Source organism: Thalassophryne amazonica, chromosome 8, assembly GCF_902500255.1.
Source record: "Thalassophryne amazonica chromosome 8, fThaAma1.1, whole genome shotgun sequence".
NCBI lineage: Eukaryota > Metazoa > Chordata > Actinopteri > Batrachoidiformes > Batrachoididae > Thalassophryne > Thalassophryne amazonica.
The window spans coordinates 13,427,521-13,452,971 of NC_047110.1; the positions used below are offsets into that span (position 1 = coordinate 13,427,521).

At 40.6% G+C, this 25,451-nt stretch overlaps 1 protein-coding gene across 1 annotated transcript in view; it reads right to left on the reverse strand.

Annotated features, from left to right (window-relative positions):
• Positions 1-25,451, reverse strand: part of LOC117515269 (BTB/POZ domain-containing protein kctd15-like) — a 139,414-nt gene that overhangs the window by 1,682 nt on the left and 112,281 nt on the right. The window contains exon 4 of the mRNA XM_034175754.1: positions 25,131-25,433. Within this exon, the coding sequence (XP_034031645.1) occupies positions 25,131-25,433 (303 nt within the window). The remainder of the gene's footprint in view (positions 1-25,130; positions 25,434-25,451) is intronic.

The window sequence follows — 25,451 nt, forward strand, 5'->3', positions numbered from 1 at the left end:
TGGTCGTTACTGTGAGTTTCTCTGTGAATTTTCAGACCTTTTGTCTGACTTAGTGCTTAGCTCAGATAAGATAATTATAGTGGGCGATTTTAACATCCACACAGATGCTGAGAATGACAGCCTCAACACTGCATTTAATCTATTATTAGACTCTATTGGCTTTGCTCAAAAAGTAAATGAGTCCACCCACCACTTTAATCATATCTTAGATCTTGTTCTGACTTATGGTATGGAAATAGAAGACTTAACAGTATTCCCTGAAAACTCCCTTCTGTCTGATCATTTCTTAATAACATTTACATTTACTCTGATGGACTACCCAGCAGTGGGGAATAAGTTTCATTACACTAGAAGTCTTTCAGAAAGCGCTGTAACTAGGTTTAAGGATATGATTCCTTCTTTATGTTCTCTAATGCCATATACCAACACCGTGCAGAGTAGCTACCTAAACTCTGTAAGGGAGATAGAGTATCTCGTCAATAGTTTTACATCCTCATTGAAGACAACTTTGAATGCTGTAGCTCCTCTGAAAAAGAGAGCTTTAAATCAGAAGTGTTTGACTCCGTGGTATAACTCACAAACTCGTAGCTTAAAGCAGATAACCCGTAAGTTGGAGAGGAAATGGCGTCTCACTAATTTAGAAGATCTTCACTTAGCCTGGAAAAAGAGTCTGTTGCTCTATAAAAAAGCCCTCCGTAAAGCTAGGACATCTTTCTACTCATCACTAATTGAAGAAAATAAGAACAACCCCAGGTTTCTTTTCAGCACTGTAGCCAGGCTGACAAAGAGTCAGAGCTCTATTGAGCTGAGTATTCCATTAACTTTAACTAGTAATGACTTCATGACTTTCTTTGCTAACAAAATTTAACTATTAGAGAAAAAATTACTCATAACCATCCCAAGGACGTATCGTTATCTTTGGCTGCTTCAGTGATGCCGGTATTTGGTTAGACTCTTTCTCTCCGATTGTTCTGTCTGAGTTATTTTCATTAGTTACTTCATCCAAACCATCAACATGTTTATTAGACCCCATTCCTACCAGGCTGCTCAAGGAAGCCCTACCATTATTTAATGCTTCGATCTTAAATATGATCAATCTATCTTTGTTAGTTGGCTATGTACCACAGGCTTTTAAGGTGGCAGTAATTAAACCATTACTTAAAAAGCCATCACTTGACCCAGCTATCTTAGCTAATTATAGGCCAATCTCCAACCTTCCTTTTCTCTCAAAAATTCTTGAAAGGGTAGTTGTAAAACAGCTAACTGATCATCTGCAGAGGAATGGTCTATTTGAAGAGTTTCAGTCAGGTTTTAGAATTCATCATAGTACAGAAACAGCATTAGTGAAGGTTACAAATGATCTTCTTATGGCCTCGGACAGTGGACTCATCTCTGTGCTTGTTCTGTTAGACCTCAGTGCTGCTTTTGATACTGTTGACCATAAAATTTTATTACAGAGATTAGAGCATGCCATAGGTATTAAAGGCACTGCGCTGCGGTGGTTTGAATCATATTTGTCTAATAGATTACAATTTGTTCATGTAAATGGGGAATCTTCTTCACAGACTAAAGTTAATTATGGAGTTCCACAAGGTTCTGTGCTAGGACCAATTTTATTCACTTTATACATGCTTCCCTTAGGCAGTATTATTAGACGGTATTGCTTAAATTTTCATTGTTACGCAGATGATACCCAGCTTTATCTATCCATGAAGCCAGAGGACACACACCAATTAGCTAAACTGCAGGATTGTCTTACAGACATAAAGACATGGATGACCTCTAATTTCCTGCTTTTAAACTCAGATAAAACTGAAGTTATTGTACTTGGCCCCACAAATCTTAGAAACATGGTGTCTAACCAGATCCTTACTCTGGATGGCATTACCCTGACCTCTAGTAATACTGTGAGAAATCTTGGAGTCATTTTTTTATCAGGATATGTAATTCAAAGCGCATATTAAACAAATATGTAGGACTGCTTTTTTGCATTTACGCAATATCTCTAAAATCAGAAAGGTCTTGTCTCAGAGTGATGCTGAAAAACTAATTCATGCATTTATTTCCTCTAGGCTGGACTATTGTAATTCATTATTATCAGGTTGTCCTAAAAGTTCCCTAAAAAGCCTTCAGTTAATTCAAAATGCTGCAGCTAGAGTACTGACAGGGACTAGAAGGAGAGAGCATATCTCACCCATATTGGCATCTCTTCATTGGCTTCCTGTTAATTCTAGAATAGAATTTAAAATTCTTCTTCTTACTTATAAGGTTTTGAATAATCAGGTCCCATCTTATCTTAGGGACCTCGTAGTACCATATCACCCAATAGAGCGCTTCGCTCTCAGACTGCAGGCTTACTTGTAGTTCCTAGGGTTTGTAGGAGTAGAATGGGAGGCAGAGCCTTCGGCTTTCAGGCTCCTCTCCTGTGGAACCAGCTCCCAATTCAGATCAGGGAGGCAGACACCCTCTCTACTTTTAAGATTAGGCTTAAAACTTTCCTTTTTGCTAAAGCTTATAGTTAGGGCTGGATCAGGTGACCCTAAACCATCCCTTAGTTATGCTGCTATAGACGTAGACTGCTGGGGGGTTCCCATGATGCACTGTTTCTTTCTCTTTTTGCTCTGTATGCACCACTCTGCATTTAATCATTAGTGATCGATCTCTGCTCCCCTCCACAGCATGTCTTTTTCCTGGTTCTCTCCCTCAGCCCCAACCAGTCCCAGCAGAAGACTGCCCCTCCCTGAGCCTGGTTCTGCTGGAGGTTTCTTCCTGTTTTTTCCTTCCCACTGTAGCCAAGTGCTTGCTCACAGGGGGTCGTTTTGACCGTTGGGGTTTTACATAATTATTGTATGGCCTTGCCTTACAATATAAAGCACCTTGGGGCAACTGTTTGTTGTGATTTGGCGCTATATAAAAAAAATTGATTGATTGATTGATTGATTTTACAATACAAGCTTAGACTGTTTATATGTATGAGTGACAGGGTATCTTCTGCAATTTTTTCACTATTTAGCTGTTCTACCATATAATACTCACAACCAATTGTTTTTAAGTCAAATATACTTTCATCAATATTAGTGTCTATGTCATATATTTTATCATCTGTTTCCATGTTTGATCAACAACAACCAACAGACGTCATATTTGATTGTCTATTCAGGTCTGTATTTTGTAAGGTCCTCCATGTTTTTGATTTGTATACCGTTTGTTCCTTCTTTTACTCTAATCCACACCCTACAATTCCAGACCAGAGGAACTCCTCCGCACGTCTGTCTTAATGTACCGAAAAAGTGCTGATGTCCACGTCTTTTCACAATTCCTGTGCTAGTCAGATGACATACCAGATCAAGACAGCATCCAGTTTAAAAATGAACGGCACATTCACTGTTACAGGAGTTTTTGTCATGGAAAGAGAAGCTGCATGGCGCAAAGAAACGATGAAGCCTCACAGGACATGTTTGGGCTTGTCCAGCTCATGCACAATCACAATTGGATATTCACACGACTGGAAAGCAACCGGAATCTGTCTGAAATCCATCTCAAAGCTGTCCTGAGAGACCAACACTGAGGTGGTTTTGTGCCGTGCCATGAGCGGCACGGTGGCACGTCCCTCCGCTTCTTTTCCATGAAAAAAACTCCTGTAACGGTGGAATGTGCCGAAAAAGTGCTGATGTCCACATCTTCTACCTTTTTGTGAAAGTCAGATGAGGTCCCGGATCAACAAAGCTTTCACGTTGGAAATGCTCTGGTTGTTCCAGCGGGGTGTCAGCCTGTCAATGGGGGCTGGGAGCGCGCCGCTCTCTCAGGAGTTGTGGGCAGTCCTTAAAGCGGCAGTAACACTCCGTAATCTGTTTATTCCCCATAAAATCTTCCCTGAAAGCCATATTAATTTTTCGAACAGTGTCCACCTGGAGGTCTCTCACAGTTTCTGGAAAAAAATTGATGCAGCAAAGCTCCAAATCATTGACATTTATTCGCAATAAAAAATAGACGAGAAGGGTGGACCACACCTCACTCAAAGCCTGCCCCAGGCGAATGACGCAACCGACAGGCATGAAAAACTCACGCATGCGCATGAGGGTTCAAGCTTGTCTGACGCAATCACACGTGATTCAAATCCATATGGTTTTTTAAAAAAATAATAAGGTCGGATACTTTGCTAATAGACCTCGTACACGTTGTTCAAGTTTCTTAATGATCTTGTCCTTCTCTTTAATCAGTTTTTGGAGTTCTTTAATCTCCACCGTCAGCTTGTCTAAATTAGACATGTCTTTTAATATCTGGTTTATTGAGGTCTTTATCTCCTCTATATTTTCGTCAAGTTTCTCCGTTTTCTTGGGTGGTGCCATGTTAACTATCGTGGCTTAGTATGGCCACTGTTAATTGCAAAAAACAATTCTCACCCGTAACCTCTACCACCACAGGTCCGGTCGCCGCGCACCAACCCTCCCCGTTGCTAACCTCGTTCACAGCCACCCCCAGCCTTGGTCGTAGCCGCTGCTAGCCACGGATGTAGCCGCCAACATCCAGGAATGTAGCCGTAGGCGGCCTCGGATGATTCCCTGAAAACTCCCTTCTGTCTGATCATTTCTTAATAACATTTACAGTTACTCTGATGGACTACCCAGCAGTGGGGAATAAGTTTCATTACACTAGAAGTCTTTCAGAAAGCGCTGTAACTAGGTTTAAGGATATGATTCCTTCTTTATGTTCTCTAATGCCATATACCAACACAGTGCAGAGTAGCTACCTAACCTCTGTGAGTGAGATAGATTATCTCGTCAATAGTTTTATATCCTCATTGAGGACAATTTTGGATGCTGTAGCTCCTCTGAAAAAGACAGCCTTAAATCAGAAGTGCCTGACTCCGTGGTATAACTCACAAACTCGCAGCTTAAAGCAGATAACCTGTAAGTTTGAGAGGAAATGGTGTCTCACTAATTTAGAAGATCTTCACTTAGCCTGGAAAAAGAGTCTGTTGCTCTATAAAAAAGTCCTCCGTAAAGCTAGGACATCTTACTACTCATCACTAATTGAAGAAAATAAGAACAACCCCAGGTTTCTTTTCAGCACTGTAGCCAGGCTGACAAAGAGTCAGAGCTCTATTGAGCCGAGTATTCCTTTAACTTTAACTAATAATGACTTCATGACTTTCTTTGCTAATAAAATTCTAACTATTAGAGAAAAAATTACTCATAACCATCCCAAAGACATATCGTTATCTTTGGCTGCTTTCAGTGATGCCGGTATTTGGTTAGACTCTTTCTCTCAGATTGTTCTGTCTGAGTTATTTTCATTAGTTACTTCCTCCAAACCATCAACATGTCTATTAGACCCCATTCCTACCAGGCTGCTCAAGGAAGCCCTACCATTAATTAATTCTTCGATCTTAAATATGATCAATCTATCTTTATTAGTTGGCTATGTACCACAGGCTTTTAAGGTGGCAGTAATTAAACCATTACTTAAAAAGCCATCACTTGACCCAGCTATCTTAGCTAATTATAGGCCAATCTCCAACCTTCCTTTTCTCTCAAAAATTCTTGAAAGGGTAGTTGTAAAACAGCTAACTGATCATCTGCAGAGGAATGGTCTATTTGAAGAGTTTCAGTCAGGTTTTAGAATCCATCATAGTACAGAAACAGCATTAGTGAAGGTTACAAATGATCTTCTTATGGCCTCAGACAGTGGACTCATCTGTGCTTGTTCTGTTAGACTTCAGTGCTGCTTTTGATACTGTTGACCATAAAAATTTTATTACAGAGATTAGAGCATGCCATAGGTATTAAAGGCACTGTGCTGCACTGGTTTGGATCATATTTATCTAATAGATTAAAATTTGTTCATGTAAATGGGGAATCTTCTTCACAGACTAAGGTTAATTATGGAGTTCCACAAGGTTCTGTGCTAGGACCAATTTTATTCACTTTATACATGTTTCCCTTAGGCAGTATTATTAGACAGCATTGCTTAAATTTTCATTGTTATGCAGATGATACCCAGCTTTATCTATCCATGAAGCCAGAGGACACACACCAATTAGCTAAACTGCAGGATTGTCTTACAGACATAAAGACATGGATGACCTCTAATTTCCTGCTTTTAAACTCAGATAAAACTGAAGTTATTGTACTTGGCCCCACAAATCTTAGAAACATGGTGTCTAACCAGATCCTTACTCTGGATGGCCTTACCCTGGCCTCTAGTAATACTGTGAGAAATCTTGGAGTCATTTGTGATCAGAATATGTCCTTCAATGCGAAAATTAAGCAAATATTTAGGACTGCTTTTTTGCATTTGCACAATATCTCTAAAATTAGAAAGGTCTTGTCTCAAAGTGATGCTGAAAAACTAATTCATGCATTTATTTCCTCTAGGCTGGACTATTGTAATTCATTATTATCAGGTTGTCTTAAAAGTTCCCTGAAAAGCCTTCAGTTAATTCAAAATGCTGCAGCTAGAGTACTGACGGGGACTAGAAGGAGAGAGCATATCTCACCCATATTGGCCTCTCTTCATTGGCTTCCTGTTAATTCTAGAATAGAATTTAAAATTCTTCTTCTTACTTATAAGGTTTTGAATAATCAGGTCCCATCTTATCTTAGGGACCTCATAGTACCATATCACCCCAATAGAGCGCTTCGCTCTCAGACTGCAGGCTTACTTGTAGTTCCTAGGGTTTGTAAGAGTAGAATGGGAGGCAGAGCCTTCAGCTTTCAGGCTCCTCTCCTGTGGAACCAGCTCCCAATTCAGATCAGGGAGACAGACACCCTCTCTACTTTTAAGATTAGGCTTAAAACATTCCTTTTTGCTAAAGCTTATAGTTAGGGCTGGATCAGGTGAGCCTTAACCATCCCTTAGTTATGCTGCTATAGACTTAGACTGCTGGGGGGTTCCCATGATGCACTGAGTGTTTCTTTCTCTTTTTGCTCTGTATGTACCACTCTGCATTTAATCATTAGTGATTGATCTCTGCTCCCCTCCACAGCATGTCTTTTTCCTGGTTCTCTCCCTCAGCCCCAACCAGTCCCAGCAGAAGATTGCCCCTCCCTGAGCCTGGTTCTGCTGGAGGTTTCTTCCTGTTAAAAGGGAGTTTTTTCCTTCCCACTGTCGCCAAGTGCTTGCTCACAGGGGGTCGTTTTAACCGTTGGGGTTTTTACGTAATTATTGTATGGCCTTGCCTTACAATATAAAGCGCCTTGGGGCAACTGTTTGTTGTAATTTGGCGTTATATAAATAAAACTGATTGATTGATTGAATTGAAGATCTCAGTGCTGCATTTGATACCGTGGATCATCATATTCTACATGATAGGCTGGAAAATCATTTTGGGATTACTGGGAGTGCCTTTGCATGGTTGACGTCATACTTGACCAGTTGTTCTCACTATGTTTTGTACAGTAACACTACCTCTAACCTTAGTGACATGAAATTTTGGTTTCCACAGGGGTATGTCTTAGGCCCCCCGCTTTTCTCCCTGTATATAGCACCCTTTGGGCACATATTGCGGTGCTTTGGGATTACCTTTCACTGCTATGCAGATGATACTCAGTTATACATGCCGATAACTGCTGGTAATCTCGTTCACATAAAATCCTTAGAAGATTGCCCTGCATCAGTGGGAAGCTGGATGTCTAGAAACTTCCTACTTTTAAGCTCCGATAAGACTGAAATGATGGTTCTTGGTCCAGTGAGACATCGGCATCAATTTGACCAGTTAACGCTCAGCCTCGGCTCTGTCATACATTACACTGACAAAGTGAGGAACCTTGGGGTAATTTTTGATCCTTTGTTGTCCTTTGGCCTCCACATTAGAAATATTACTAGGACTGCTTTCTTCCACCTGCATAATATAGCGAAGATTCGTCCCATCCTGTCTACGGCTGATGCTGAGACCCTGATCCATGCATTTATCTCTTCTAGACTGGACTACTGCAACTACTATTTTCTGGTTTACCGCAGTCTAGCATTAGGGGTCTCCAATTGATTCAAAATGCTGCAGCCAGACTTTTGACACGAAGCAGAAAGTTCAACCACATTACACCCATTTTGGCATCCCTTCACTGACTTCCTGTCCCAGTGAGATCAGATTATAAGGTTCTGCTACAAGTCTATAAAATTGTTCACGGACTGGCACCTCCCTACCTAGCTGACCTAATTAAACCTTACGTACTGGCCCAGGCTTTGCATTCTCAGGGTGCAGGACTACTTTGTGTCCCTAGGGTGACTAAGAAGTCTGTGTGTCACAGAGCTTTCTCTTATCGTGCCCCTGTTCTGTGGAATGATCTCCCTGCATCAATAAAACAGTCAGATTCTGTGGAGACTTTCAAGTCCAGACTTAAGACGCACTTATTTTCCCTTTCATAAGGCTAGCATACTGGCATAGTATAGTTCTACGCCTTTTACTCTTTTAATTCATTTTATTAGTAAACAGAGCGTGCCGTGGCCTCAGCTTTACCTAAATTCTGGGTCTTTTAGTGAAGCTTAGGGCTAGTGGCTGGCTATCACCTTTGTATGTCCTGTTTTTCTTGTTGTTTAATGCTGACAAATTATATTGTATTTCTTGTCTTTCTGATGCCTGATTCTGTTTTTTTCTCTCTCTGTTTAAGGTGCAGCTCCATCCAGAGATGGGTGTGGTATTTGTGCTGGAGACCCTCCTGTCCTGTGCACCAACAGCATTTCCTGTATATTCATTTTGTGAAATGTTCTGTAATTTATGTTTGTAGCATGGCCCAAGCAGAGAGTCACCCCTTTGAGTCTGGTCTGCCTGAGGTTTCTTCCTCAGAGGGAGTTTTTCCTTACCACTGCTGCTCTGGGGGTTAGTAAGGTTAGACCTTAATTGTGTGAAGCACCTTGAGGCAACTCTGTTGTGATTTGGCGCTATACAAATGAAAATAAATTGAAATTAAATTTAAATTAATTTATCCCATTCTATAAACTGTTTCGGTGGTATTTCTATTGGCAGAGATTGAGATAAATACAGTTACCTTGGCAAACTATTCATTTTCACTGTATTTACCTTGCTACTTAAATCCATTGTGTAAGTAGACCATCATTCTATGTCCTTTCTTATATTTTGATTGATATAGTTGTAATTAACCCCATACAAATTTGAGGTATTTTTGATTATATATATACCCCTAAGTATTTCATTTGTTTGAGTCTTATTTGACACCGTATTTATGTTTGATTTTTACTGAGGGGGTGTGATTAAATGAGAGAATCTGGGTTGTTGCAAGATTTAATTTATATCCTGCATAGTAATTGAATTTTCTATAATTAATTAATAACGAAACGTCTACATCCATTAAATACAGCACCACGTCATCCACAAAGGCCAATTTTTTGTTTCCTATTAAAGTTAGGAATTAAAGTTATACCCTTTAATTCCATATCCTGATGGATCGCTTGTGCAAATGGTTCTATATAGATGGCGAACAATGTGGGGCGAAGACAACATCCCTGTCTCGTTCCCCTTCCTAGTACAAATCTCTCAGACAGTGATCCATTCACCTTTACCCTTGCTGTAGGTTGTTGATAAATTGCCTTGATTCTTCAGTGAAGCCAAATTTTCCTAGTGTTTGGTATAAAAATTCCCAATTTACTCTATCAAAATTCCCAGTTTATGGCATCAAGGCTTATCATGGCTGCATTCTAACTTTCTTTTTTAATTTTATGTATGACGTGTATGGTTCTTCTAATGTTGTCTTGTGTTTGTCGGCCTAATATAAATAAATAAACTTTTCAAAGCTTTTACAGATAAGTGAACCGTATATTTTATAGTCTATGTTTAGAATTGATATGGGTCAATAGTTATTACAATTTTACTTATCTTTGCTTTCTTTAAGGATTAGTGTTTTAATTGCTTCTTTCCATAATGGGGTGTCTTACTTTCTTTCATAATCCTATTAAAAGTCCTATAGAGAAGTGCATTCAGTTGATTTTGAAATATTTTTTACCACTCTACAGGAATGCTGTCACTACCTGGGCTTTGTTTGTCATGTTGCACCTACCTATTGCCTTCTGTACCTCCTCCAGTGATATTTCTGCTGTCACTTGATTCTCTCCAATACTAGGTAGGTCAAGTGTATTTAAAAAAAATCTCATTAATTTACTAACTACCATCGATGTTTGTGTATATAATTCTTCATAGTACTCCCTGAAGATATGTTCTATTTCTTTTGGCTCAGTCATCAATTTGCTTGTATTGGGATCTTTTATTTTATGGATTGTATTATCAGCCTGCTGTTTTTGTAATCTCTGGGCATAATAAACCTGTTTTGTGAATCTTGCTTTTTCTCTACCTCTTGACCCAATATCTCATACATGTGTATCTTCAAATCTTGTATTTGTTCATACATTTTCTGATCCTTATTTTTTCATATATCTGTTCTGATTCTTTCAAATCTGAGATCAACTTGTTATATGTTTCCATTCTGATTTTCTTCATATACAGTAGTGTTCAGAATAATAGTAGTGCTGTGACTAAAAAGATTAATCCAGGTTGTGAGTATATTTCTTATTGTTACATGGGAAACAAGATACCAGTAGATTCTCACAAATCCAACAAGACCAAGCATTCATGATATGCACACTCTTAAGGCTATGAAATTGGGCTATTAGTAAAAAAAAAAAAAAAAAGTAGAAAAGGGGGTGTTCACAATAATAGTAGTGTGGCACTCAGTCAGTGAGTTCATCAATTTTGTGGAACAAACAGGTGTGAATCAGGTGTCCCCTATGTAAGGATTAAGCCAGCACCTGTTGAACATGCTTTTCTCTTTGAAAGCCTGAGGAAAATGGGACGTTCAAGACATTGTTCAGAAGAACAGCGTAGTTTGATTAAAAAGTTAATTGGAGAGGGGAAAACTTATACACAGGTGCAAAATTTATAGGCTGTTCATCTACAATGATCTCCAGTGCTTTAAAATGGACAAAAAAAACCAGAGTCGCGTGGAAGAAAACAGAAACCAACCATCAAAATGGATAGAAGAATAACCAGAATGGCAAAGGCTCACCCATTGATCAGCTCCAGGATGATCAAAGACAGTCTGGAGTTACCTGTAAGTGCTGTGACAGTTAGAACATGCCTGTATGAAGCTAATTTATTTGCAAGAATCCCCCGCAAAGTCCCTCTGTTAAATAAAAAACATGTGCAGAAGAGGTTACAATTTGCCAAAGAACACGTCAACTGGCCTAAAGAGAAATAGAGGAATAATTTGTGGTTTGATGAGAGTAAAATTGTTCTTTTTGGGTCCAAGGGCCGCAGACAGTTTGTGAGACGACCCCCGAACTCTGAATTCAAGCCACAGTTCACAGTGAAGACAGTGAAGCATTGTATGGCCTTGCCTTACAATATAAAGCGCCTTGGGGCAACTGTTTGTTGTGATTTGGCGCTATATAAAAAAAATTGATTGATTGATTGATTGGTGCAAGCATCATGATATGGGCATGTTTCTCCTACTATGGTGTTAGGCCTATATATCGCATACCAGGTATCATGGATCAGTTTGGATATGTCAAAATACTTGAAGAGGTCATGTTGCCTTATGCTGAAGAGGACATGCCCTTGAAATGGGTGTTTCAACAAGACAATGACCACAAGCACACTAGTAAACGAGCAAAATCTCGGTTCCAAACCAACAAAATTAATGCCTCGCAAATGGGAAGAAATCATGAAAAACTGTCGTTATACAACTAAATACTAGTTTAGTGATTCACAGGATTGCTAAAAAAGCAGTTTGAACATAATAGTTTTGAGTTTGTAGCATCAACAGCAGATGCTACTATTATTGTGAACACCCCCCTTTTTTTTTACTAATAGTCCAATTTCATAGCCTTAAGAGTGTGCATATCATGAATGCTTGGTCTTGTTGGATTTGTGAGAATCTACTGAATCTACTGGTACCTTGTTTCCCATGTAACAATAAGAAATATACTCAAAACCTGGATTAATCTTTTTAGTCACATAGCACTACTATTGTTCTGAACACTACTGTATGTCATCCTCGCAATTAATCTGCCTTGTATTACAGCTTTGAGAGAGTCCCATAGTATTGATGGATCTACCATTAGCATTTTCTTTTAGAAATCTCTCCATTTCGGATTTAATGTCATCGACTGTTTTATCATTTAGTATACCCACATTTAGTCGCCACACTGTGTCCTTCTTTTAACTTTCACTTTGAATAGTAAAATATTGCATTATGGTTCAAAACATCTGCTACCCCAATTTTAGAATCTGTTACCCTATAGTAATCTCCTTTCTGTGTGAAGAAATAGTCTGTCCTAGAGTGGACGGGATGTGGCACCGAATAATGTGTATAATCTTTCTCTAGAGGTGGAGGTTTCTCCAGATGTCCACCAGTCCCAATTCTGCACAGAATGTATTGAGTAGTTTTGTTAAATGATTTAGTCTTCTTTTTGCTTGTTGTATCCAGATTGTGATTTAGCACCACATTCAGATCCCCTCCACATATACAGATTCCCTCAGTTTCCATTGTAATAATATCACATATGGACTTAAAAAACTGCTTATTACTTTCAGATGGGGCATAAATATTAACCCGTCATGAGATTACTTTCCACTTTACCCTTTAATATGATATATCTTCCCTCTTTGTCTTTTATTTCTTTCAGAATTTCAAATTTAACAGAGTCTGGTATCAAGATTGCATTGCACAAAAGAGTTTGTGGTTACCACTGTATGAACTATAATATGTATGTTTATAAGCAAATCTCTAGCTTCTCATGTTCTTGTGTTGTTAGATGTGTTTCTTGCAAAAATGTAATGTGCATCTTTTTTTTTAAATTTTGTCATTACTTTGGCTCTTTTAATCAGATTACCTAGACCATCAACATTTAAAGACATAGGGGGTGGTGGCCAAGTAGTTAATGCACTTGGTTTCAGTACAGAAGGTTCCGGGTTCAAATCCCACCCCTGCCACATTTCTCCATGTAATGTGGAGTTGCGTCAGGAAGGGCATCCGGCGTAAAACCTGTGCCAATTCAACATGCAGATCCACCTGGGATTTGCTATGGCGACCCCGAGTACAATCAAGGGAGCAGCCTAAGGGACTTACTTACTATTAACATTTAAAGACATCACTGATGTGAGTATTTTCACTGCATCCCTTTAATTTAATAACAGAACAGCCGTATTTCCCCTGAAACCATACGACAGACATAACAACAACTAACAGCTCTAAGAACTTGAGCAAAAGAACATTACCTACGGAACTGTTGGACTTCCAAAAGCAGGTGAACACCTCCCACAATACACTTGTGGGTCGAGGGAACTGTCCCAAATAGGGCGCCTCTGTAGTAAGGTTTGGACTTAGCCAATAACACTTACTCATCAACCTCTTAATAGAACTTACTTATGTAACTGCCGATCATTCATAACAATTAGGACAATCTAATATGGGAGCAATTCTGAGGAGTGCAATAAATCTTAATCGAAATTATTCATTTTCAGAGTCTTATTCTGTTCAATTTAATGCACTCATATACCTAGCATGCCCTTTATCTCCATTGAAATTTCTGTAGCTTTAATTTGGCTCCACAGTGTCCCCGGGGTCTTGGCTCCACTGCCAAGGCAAAGTTCTCTGGAGTCGCTCTTCCATCCCTGTCTCGGCTGCGCCTCTCCCAGGTACCTCCACCTGTAGTCCTCATCTGTTCATCTCTGCCGTATGTCTGTGGACCGCTTTCCCAGTGGATTCTGATTTTCACCAGGGGTGTCTGGAAAAGGATTCCTCTCTCCTTAAAGGACATGTCCCAACAAAATCATTAACAATTTAGATTTAGGCAGCGAGCATCCGATGATCCACCGGGACTACTTTGTGCACTTCCGTGACCGGTATCAAAGTATATGGCATTCGCAGCAAACAGCTACGGAGACGGCCGAAAACAAAGTACTCGTGAGTACTCGGGTGTTTCTAACAAGTGACGTCACTATTAGAAGCATCCCAGCATGCACTTCAATGGAATGTAGCTGTTAACGTTAAGAACAGAGGCACAGATTACTTCCAAAGTTTACATAAGTGTGATGTCGTGTTATGACTCATTTTTAAGTGAAAACTTTTCATTTTGATGCAGTCACGGTAAAAGCTGCAGCTCTGTGAAGGTTTCTGTGCACCTGCACAGCCATGAGTCAGAAACGCAGCCTGTCAATAACCATCTCTGCTCCAGGTTCAGCTTTGAGCATGATTAATTACGAGTGTTGTTATCAATAAAACCTAAAAAAAAAAAAAAAAACATCTGCTGCCGGGGGAAAACCGTCTTGGAGACATTTCTTTTCATAGCAAGCTGAGAGGAGCAACTAGCAGCAGCCGTGCACACACACCAACACACACACGCACGCACGCACACACACACACACACACACACACACACACACACACACACACACACACACACACACACACACACACACACACACACACACACACACACACACACACACACACACACACACACACACACTCTCCAGGTCCTCAAAGCAAAAAACAAAAAAAAAGCTTGTCACAAAACACAAAAAGGGTAAAATCCTGAACATGCCAGACTCATCGTATTATATTGTTTTCCAAATGTAAACTCCACACGAACAAAGAAGCGCACGCTCGAGATTGCCAGCTCCAGCTTCACCTCTCATGACTGTGGCACGTTAAATAATGCCCATTAATTCCTCAAAATAATGTATTCTGACTTTTTTCCAATGTAACAAATCTATCTTTGTGTCCAGGCAGTCTGTTAAAAACAGTGTCAGATGATCGGACATCTATGTCCACGGCTTCAGTAACCAGCATTCATGCAAACAGAGGCTCCAAAATCCGACACTCTGAAAAAGTTAAGAGTTTCAGTGTGAAGTGTGTCATCTCCTCTCTATAAATCCGACACATCACTTTCGAACAGCAGGTCAGAAGCTTCATTTTTGGATGGAGCAGGTTCGTTTCCCTCTGTCTGTCAGTCATCAGGATGTTTCTGTTTTGCTAATAAGTGCATCACACACTGAAAATTCAGAGGATTACTGAATGAGACGTATTCCGGAAATGCACCTGCTAACGCTCAGAGTGAGAGGAATAAAATACAACCCCAATTCCAATGACGTTGGGATGTTGTGTAAAATGTAAATAAAAACAGAATACAATGATTTGCAAATCCTCTTCAACCTATATTCAATTGAATACACCACAAAGACAAGATATTTAATGTTCAAACTGATAAACTTTATTGTTTTTGTGCAAATATTTGCATATATTTATTATTTGCTCATTTCGAAGTGGATGCCTGCAACACGTTTGAAAAAAGCTGGGACAGTGGTATGTTTACTTTGTGTTACATCACCTTTCCTTCTAACAACACTCAATAAGCGTTTGGGAACTGAGGACACTAATTGTTGAAGTTTTGTAGGTGGAATTCTTTCCCATTCTTGCTTGATGTACGACTTCAGTTGTTCAACAGTCCGGGGTCTCAGTTGTCGTATTTTACCCTTCATAATGCGCCACATATTTTCAATGGGTGACAGGTCTGGACTGCAGGCAGGCCAATCTAGTACCTGCACTCTTTTACTACGCTACTAAGCCATGCTGTTTTAACACGTGCAGAATGTGGCTTGGCATTGTCTTGCTGAAATAAGCAGGGACGTCCCTGAAAAAGACGTTGCTTGGATGGCAGCATGTGTTGCTCCACAACCTGGATGTACCTTTCAGCATTGATGGTGCCATCACAGATGTGTAAGTTGCCCATGCCATGGGCACTAACACACCCCCATAACATCACAGATGCTGCCTTTTGAACTTAACGCTGGTAACAATCTGGATGGTCTTTTTTTTCTTTTGACCAGAGGACACAATGTCCATGATTTCCAAAAACAATTTGAACAGTGAGAAACATTGTTCTTAAACCTTTGGACTATTTTTTCACGCAGTTGTTCACAAAGTGGTGATCCTCGCCCCATCTTTGCTTGTGAACGGCTGAGCCTTTTGGGGATGCTTCTTTTATACCAAATCATGACACTCACCTGTTTTCAATTAACCTGTTCACCTGTGGAATGCTGCAAACAGGTGTTCTTTCAGCATTCATCAACTTTCCCAGTCTTTTGTTGCACTGTCCCAACATTTTTGAAATGTGTTGCAGGCATCCATTTCAAAATGAGCAAATATTTGCACAAAAACAATAAAGTTTATCAGTTTGAACATTAAATATCTTGTCTTTGTGGTGTATTCAACTGAATATAGGTTGAAGAGGATTTGCAAATCATTGTATTCTATTTTTATTTACATTTCACACAATGTCCCAACTTCATTGGAACTGGGGTTGTACATCAGAGATCACTAATTATTAGCACATGTGTGCGGAGACACTTACTATCATGAGTACTTTTATGTTGTCTTACAAACTGGGACGTTAAAAAATGTGAGACATGTCCTTTAAGTGCTCTTTTAATGCCGACATATTCCTTCCTTTTCTATATTACCTCTGTGGCGTAATCGTGATAAAAAAAAACTGAAGGTATATTATGAATCGGGCCCTATGATTGGATTCCACACTTCCTTCAGTATCTTCTCCTTTGTCGTGTCCTGTAAAAAGTTCACCACCAGTGACCTCTGGGGTTTGTCAGAGTCTGGTTTGTGTATTGAAGCTCGGTGTGCCGGCTGTTTCTGCTGGTAAGGGGAGCTCAGTTTTCAGAAGTTGTTCAATGAATTGTGAGGCCGAGCTGCCCTCTACCCCGTCTTTCAAGCCAAAAATGCGGATATTATTCTGTCGGTTTCTCCCTTCTTGGTCTGTCAGTCTTTCCTGCAGTATCCTCTGTTGTTTCAGCGCCTGGAGCAGGGCATCTTTTACCTCCATGTTCCAATTTTCCACATCGGCCACTCTCTGTTCGGCTTTGTCCAGTCTAGTAGTTAGTGCTGTTAGCTCATTTGCCGTTGCTATCAGCTTTGGTTAATATTATTCTTAAAGTCCTCAAGTTCCTCCTTCATTTCTTTGTTCATTTCTTCTTTAAATGTGGTTAACCCCATTTTCATTTTGCTTTTGAAGTCTTGAATCTCTCTGACAATGTCTTTCAGATCTGCTCGTATCGTATCTGTAGCTTCGGTGTCCACATGTTCCTGCTCACCTGCACCTGTTTCAGAGATGTCTCCTCCGTGTTTCTCCGTCAGTTCGAGTTGTTCTACCAGGTTTTTGTAGTTTTTGTCCTTCTTGATCTCCCTCCCTTTTGCATCTCTATTTCAGAGTCATTAATTGTGCATTAACTTTGAATTTGGAGGATTCTATCAAGTGCTGATAGGGAGCTAATCGTCTATGCTGCCATTTTGGGCTGGGTCAAACCTGGAAGTCCCTTCGTGATTTATTTTTAGTTGTCGTGTCAGGTGATGCGAGCACTGAAACCGATGCCCTCCTCTCTCTGTTGGCAGACAGAGTCATGACATATTGACTCAATAAGCACTGGTGCACGACTGATGGAAGCAGCACTGAACAGAACCGTCAAAAAGAGTGCAGTGAGAACACTCAGTGTTAGAGGTCAAATGAATTAGTAATCATTCTGATTACTGCCTCCTTTAGCAGTAATGGTACTTGTAATAAGTGTAGCTTATTCGTAGCTTTGGAGGCCAGGCTGGGCGAATTGGAGACTCGGCTCCGCACCATGGAAAATTCTACAGCTAGCCAGGCCCCTGTAGTCGGTGCGGACCAAGGTAGCTTAGCCGCCGTTAGTTTCCCTCTGGCAGATCCCGAGCAGCCGGGAAAGCAGGCCGACTGGGTGACTGTGAGGAGGAAGCGTAGCCCTAAACAGAAGCCCCGTGTACACCGGAGGTCACTAAAATTAACATTGAATCGGTGTGTAACTTTGCATAAACAATGTCGGACTCTGTAGTTTTCTCTGGGCCCCTCCCCAATCGGACCGGGAGTGACATGTTTAGCCGCATGTTCTCTTTGAATTGCTGGCTGTCTGAGTGGTGTCCAAAAAATGAGGTGGGCTTCATAGATAATTGGCAAAGCTTCTGGGGAAAACCTGGTCTTGTTAGGAGAGACGGCATCCATCCCACTTTGGATGGAGCAGCTCTCATTTCTAGAAATCTGGCCAATTTTCTTAAATCCTCCAAACCGTGACTATCCAGGGTTGGGACCAGGAAGCAGAGTTGTAGTCTTACACACCTCTCTGCAGCTTCTCTCCCCCTGCCATCCCCTCATTACCCCATCCCCGTAGAGACGGTGCCTGCTCCCAGACCACCAATAACCAGCAAAAATCTATTTAAGCATAAAAATTCAAAAAGAAAAAATAATATAGCACCTTCAACTGCACCACAGACTAAAACAGTTAAATGTGGTCTATTAAACATTAGGTCTCTCTCTTCTAAGTCCCTGTTAGTAAATGATATAATAATTGATCAAGATATTGATTTATTCTGCCTTACAGAAACCTGGTTACAGCAGGATGAATATGTTAGTTTAAATGAGTCAACACCCCCGAGTCACACTAACTGCCAGAATGCTCGTAGCACGGGCCGGGGCGGAGGATTAGCAGCAATCTTCCATTCCAGCTTATTAATTAATCAAAAACCCAGACAGAGCTTTAATTCATTTGAAAGCTTGACTCTTAGTCTTGTCCATCCAAATTGGAAGTCCCAAAAACCAGTTTTATTTGTTGTTATCTATCGTCCTCCTGGTCGTTACTGTGAGTTTCTCTGTGAATTTTCAGAACTTTTGTCTGACTTAGTGCTTAGCTCAGATAAGATAATTATAGTGGGCGATTTTAACATCCACACAGATGCTGAGAATGACAGCCTCAACACTGCATTTAATCTATTATTAGACTCAATTGGCTTTGCTCAAAATGTAAATGAGTCCACCCACCACTTTAATCATATCTTAGATCTTGTTCTGACTTATGGTATGGAAATTGAAGACTTAACAGTATTCCCTGAAAACTCCCTTCTGTCTGATCATTTCTTAATAACATTTACATTTACTCTGATGGACTACCCAGCAGTGGGGAATAAGTTTCATTACATTAGAAGTCTTTCAGAAAGCGCTGTAACTAGGTTTAAGGATATGATTCCTTCTTTATGTTCCCTAATGCCATATACCAACACAGTGCAGAGTAGCTACCTAAACTCTGTAAGTGAGATAGAGTATCTCGTCAATAGTTTTACATCCTCATTGAAGACAACTTTGGATGCTGTAGCTCCTCTGAAAAAGAGAGCTTTAAATCAGAAGTGCCTGACTCGTGGTATAACTCACAAACTCGCAGCTTAAAGCAGATAACCCGTAAGTTGGAGAGGAAATGGTGTCTCACTAATTTAGAAGATCTTCACTTAGCCTGGAAAAAGAGTCTGTTGCTCTATAAAAAAGCCCTCCGTAAAGCTAGGACATCTTACTACTCATCACTAATTGAAGAAAATAAGAACAACCCAGGTTTCTTTTCAGCACTGTAGCCAGGCTGACAAAGAGTGAGAGCTCTATTGAGCTGAGTATTCCTTTAACTTTAACTAGTAATGACTTCATGACTTTCTTTGCTAATAAAATTTTAACTATTAGAGAAAAAATTACTCATAACCATCCCAAAGACGTATCGTTATCTTTGGCTGCTTTCAGTGATGCCAGTATTTGGTTAGACTCTTTCTCTCAGATTGTTCTGTCTGAGTTATTTTCATTAGTTACTTCATCCAAACCATCAACATGTCTATTAGACCCCATTCCTACCAGGCTGCTCAAGGAAGCCCTACCATTATTTAATGCTTCGATCTTAAATATGATCTCTATCTTTATTAGTTGGCTATGTACCACAGGCTTTTAACGTGGCAGTAATTAAACCATTACTTAAAAAGCCATCACTTGACCCAGCTATCTTAGCTAATTATAGGCCAATCTCCAACCTTCGTTTTCTCTCAAAAATTCTTGAAAGGGTAGTTGTAAAACAGCTAACTGATCATCTGCAGAGGAATGGTCTATTTGAAGAGTTTCAGTCAGGTTTTAGAATTCATCATAGTACAGAAACAGCATTAGTGAAGGTTACAAATGATCTTCTTATGGCCTCAGACAATGGACTCATCTCTGTGCTTGTTCTGTTAGACCTCAGTGCTGCTTTTGATACTGTTGACCATAAAATTTTATTACAGAGATTAGAGCATGCCATAGGTATTAAAGGCACTGCGCTGCGGTGGTTTGAATCATATTTATCTAATAGATTACAATTTGTTCATGTAAATGGGGAATCTTCTTCACAGACTAAGGTTAATTATGGAGTTCCACAAGGTTCTGTGCTAGGACCAATTTTATTCACTTTATACATGCTTCCCTTAGGCAGTATTATTAGACGGCACTGCTTAAATTTTCATTGTTACGCAGATGATACCCAGCTTTATCTATCCATGAAGCCAGAGGACACACACCAGTTAGCTAAACTGCAGGATTGTCTTACAGACATAAGGACATGGATGACCTCTAATTTCCTGCTTTTAAACTCAGATAAAACTGAAGTTATTGTACTTGGCCCCACAAATCTTAGAAACATGGTGTCTAACCAGATCCTTACTCTGGATGGCATTACCCTGACCTCTAGTAATACTGTGAGAAATCTTGGAGTCATTTTTGATCAGGATATGTCATTCAAAGCGCATATTAAACAAATATGTAAGACTGCTTTTTTGCATTTACGCAATATCTCTAAAATTAGAAAGGTCTTGTCTCAGAGTGATGCTGAAAAACTAATTCATGCATTTATTTCCTCTAGGCTGGACTATTGTAATTCATTATTATCAGGTTGTCCTAAAAGTTCCCTGAAAAGCCTTCAGTTAATTCAAAATGCTGCAGCTAGAGTACTGACGGGGACTAGAAGGAGAGAGCATATCTCACCCATATTGGCCTCTCTTCATTGGCTTCCTGTTAATTCTAGAATAGAATTTAAAATTCTTCTTCTTACTTATAAGGTTTTGAATAATCAGGTCCCATCTTATCTTAGGGACCTCATAGTACCATATCACCCCAATAGAGCGCTTCGCTCTCAGACTGCAGGCTTACTTGTAGTTCCTAGGGTTTGTAAGAGTAGAATGGGAGGCAGAGCCTTCAGCTTTCAGGCTCCTCTCCTGTGGAACCAGCTCCCAATTCGGATCAGGGAGACAGACACCCTCTCTACTTTTAAGATTAGACTTAAAACTTTCCTTTTTGCTAAAGCTTATAGTTAGGGCTGGATCAGGTGACCCTGAACCATCCCATTGGGGTTTTTACGTAATTATTGTATGGCCTTGCCTTACAATATAAAGCGCCTTGGGGCAACTGTTTGTTGTGATTTGGCGCTATATAAATAAAATTGATTGATTGATTGATCCCAAATTCATGTCTGCCTGCTTTGAAAAGGTCCCACCAGCGGTCTTGTTTTGAGGTCATTTGTCAGCATTCAACTGTTTCCACGTAAACTAACTGGTTAAATTCAGCTGCTGTCCAGAGTAAAGAAGATTTTATTTTTCATTTTTTTTCAAACATTTTAAATCCAGATTACTGATGCTGTCTTCAACTTTATTACCACATCTATTAAAAAGGGTCTTTTTTCCTTCTTATTTTTGCTGATAAGGTGAAAATATTTGATCGCTGTGGGTGATCAAGGTGAAGCAAGCAGTGGACTTTAAACAACCTAAAATGTGAACACAAAACTTTAGGGCCCGGTCCCACTGGGGAGGATTAATTGCGCATGAATTGAATATACAAATTACAGGCATTCATTGTCGTCCGTAACAAAATTGGCCAAAAATGACAAATGTCCCAGCATGAATTACGGATATATTAATAATGTACAGCGAATATATGATGAGCAATCACAGATGTATAATGCATGTATTGAGGAAAAGGATCGGACACACTGCGATTATCACGGCAGTATTACGGATGTATTGTGAATGCATCGCGCACGTGTTGCGCGTCCGCAGCATCTGCATTGCATCATAAAAGAAGCGCACTCAGGCCTTTGGCATCACTATTCACACCAACACCACAGCCTCTGGAGCAATTGCTGGACTCGGACAAGTTGACTGATATTGTAATGATCATAAAGTTGATGTTCATGTTGTCATGCAAGGGTTAACTGTTCATGAGTTTGGGGAGCGGGAGGGGGGAAGCCGCTCAGGGTTGTGAGATGGTGTTTTATTTTTTGAGAGTGTCATGAAAAGACAGAGTTCAGCGTGAGTTGCGGCTGTAACAGCAACTCTTCCTTTTGTTGGTGTTAAATAAAAGTCCTGACAGAGAATCGAGGTCCACGGCTGACTTCTCTGCAGCTGGGGATTTACAGTATGTTGTTGGATGGCAGCAGCTATTACGTCTTTGGGGATCCATAAGTACAACTGTACGTCTCCACAGCTGGACTGGCACTGACTGGCAGGTATGTCGATTTCTGCCACATTTAGTACTTTGGGTTTAAGTGACGTGTTTGTTATGCATTCACAGATTGGCCGCAAATCAGATGCAAAGAAGACGTAATACAAACACTTTATCCATGGCATTCGCTACAACTTATTTTAGTCCGTGATGTGGACATGACAGGTACACAATATATCTGTTTTACACACTGTCCCAGTCCGTTGCCAAACCGCAAATCCCTATCAGTTGCGGATAATGGCGGATATACCGCGCATAGCTTGAGTATGTATTGAGTATGTAAGGCAGCTGTCCTCCGCAACCAAAATTTTGTGCAGCTGAAAAATCCTGGCAATGGTCAAACGTGCGTCTGCGGATAATTGCGGATGTGTGCGGGTGTTGGCCAATTCATACAAGCATGTTTTACGGATATTGCGGATGTTTAGCAAATATAAGCCAATTTTGTGCACAATTCATACGCAAATCTTTCTAAACGCCAGTGGGACTGGGCCCTTAGTATTTGCTGGATTTCTGCCACAGGAACTACAATCTGAGCAGCCAAACTGCTGAACCTGGCTTCCAGCCACTAATCCACCAGGCTGGACGCACCACAGATATACTGACTTACCAAGGACCTCCAAAAATTAATCTCCTCTGGGGTGAGGACTTTTAAAGGTACCTGCTTCAGGATTGTTTTTCTTTCAACATGTGGCAAAAATTCAGTTTATTTAGACAGCGACAAGTGACAAGACAAGTCATCCCAAGGATCACAAGCACAGTGGCAACGGTGGTCAGGAAAAACTCCGTCAGGTGGTTTGATTATAGGAAGAAACCTGAAGCAGACCAGCCTCAGTGGGGTGACCATCTGGTTTGGCCATACAACAACAAAATAAAATACAGAACAACAAGGAATTTAAAAAAGCATTAATTAAAAAACATTAATTTTTTAAACTATCCCATTTTTGCTCTGCCCCAGATGTCCCTCCTGATGCAACTCCAAGTGTCAGGATTTCCCTCAGAGCCTGGTTTTAACTCTGTTTTACAAGTGTCATGTGTTAGTTGCTCCACTAGATAGCGCCCTCAGTTTTGTTTCAGACCTGGAGTAGATGAGTGACTGATTATTGATAGAATATTTAAACCCTGACTTTCTGTTCATGTATTGCCAGATACTTGTGTGGCATGTTTGTCTGTTGCCTTGCTTGCCTTGTTTTGGCTCACCATTGTTCACAGCCACCTTCAATGATCCAGGCAGGCTCCAAGAGGATCAAACCCAAATGCCGCCCTGTGACCTTGACTGCATCTTCCAGCTGTGCGCTTAAGACACCGAAGCGTCCCACAGCAAAAGCTCAGGTAACCTGGCCTCCCTTCTAGTTCCCATATTACTATAACTGTCTTTTCCTGATGTTCCAGACAATTCCAGTACAGCTCCCAAGTGGACCTGGATTCTGGCTCTGACTACCTGCACAGCATGTTACTTTGGAATTCCTAGGTTCTTGGTGCAGAACGCGTCTTGACTACGCACCAGTTTAACTCCCTCCTCGTCTCAGCGAGATCCCATTCTCAGTCATCTTGTTTGTAACTGTTCTATGATAAAGAACTGTTCCAAGAACTCTTCTCAAGAACTGCATGAATTCTGATATCAAACAATTGAGAACCCAGCTCTATCAAATCCTGCTTAATTGGAACTGTGTTACAACATGCAGCACTTGACCTCTGACCTTTTGGGTACAACTTATGAACAATTCCTGAACAGTGAACTTTATTTCTTAGGAAGAGAAGTTCATTTTCTGACCTCTGAAACAACCTGTGTTAAACCTTTTATGAACTGTGACTGTTTTGAGGCTCCAGCGTTATGAGTGCATTCACTCACCCTGTGTGTCTTTATTCCTCATAGTTCCTGGTCTCAGAGGCAGCGTTCCACCTGGTCCTGAACCCTGAGTTGATATTATCTTTCAAGACTTGCTCGGGATCCTGCAGCCCCTTATTTCACCGCCAGGAGTGGCCCATCTCTCTGCACTGCAGGCACCCCAGCGCAGCACCTTTACTTTATTTCTTATAAATAAATATATTTTCCTTTGTACTCTGCTCCATGTCCAGCTCCCTGCATTTGGGTCCATTGCCTGCAACAGTTCGGTTCTGAACCTCTAACCATAACACCATGTGGCCTTGCAGTTTTTAAATTTACTCTCCTGCCACAAATAAATGAATAAAACGAGGCTGACATATTAAAATGTTGTGTGTTTTTGGCCTAGATCAGGTCTGGCAGCATGGCCAAAATAGTGTAAGTGGAATTCTCTCAAAATGCAAGTAGACTGTTCCTGTAACAAAGAGTGATTCCAGTGATACTGAAGGAACCTCAGAAGAGATCGAGTACCAAATACATCCAGTTGCCACCTTAGCTGCTAGTTAACTTCCAATCTGGCAACCACACTGGACAACTTTTGTGTTTGTCAATGTAAACAATAAAGTAATTTACAGTGATCGTAAAGCAGGAATCAGCAAATCCTCAATTTAGAAGCTGTCCAGAGTCAAAAATATTTGTCATTCTGCATTATAGATGACTCACAGAATTAATGAACAAAATAGCTGTCAGTTCATTTTGTTGGCCTTTACTAACAGTTATTTCAGTGCTAAAAGTATATTAATGTTTTTTTAAAATCAGAATCCAGTGTTGCTAATGAAAAATATGTGTAAACACTGAACCACTCGTGATGTTTCTGTAAAGTGGCATTTTGAGTTTTATGACTAAGCTGACAGCACTCTTGTGGACTTGACCTCGGACCAACCTGCACAGAGTTCAGCCTGCAGTATCCGTTGAGAGGGAAGCGGATCACGTGGGTCGGGTCCTGGTTCCAGCCGGCATTGACAGAGTTGCACATGATGTCTCCAGTCTCTGGAAAGATCTCTTCAATGAGCACCTTCTCACCGCTGACTGTGATCCTCTCTCCCAGATCAGGCGTGACTCGAACCACCAAGCACTCACAGGGCGACGCCCGCTGTGCCTCACGCTCCGCATTCCACCGCTCCAACTCCCGAACCATCGGCGTTAGCTGGTAGTAGCGTGCCTCCTCGTACAGCTGAGGGAAGTCCTACAGTCCACACAAATG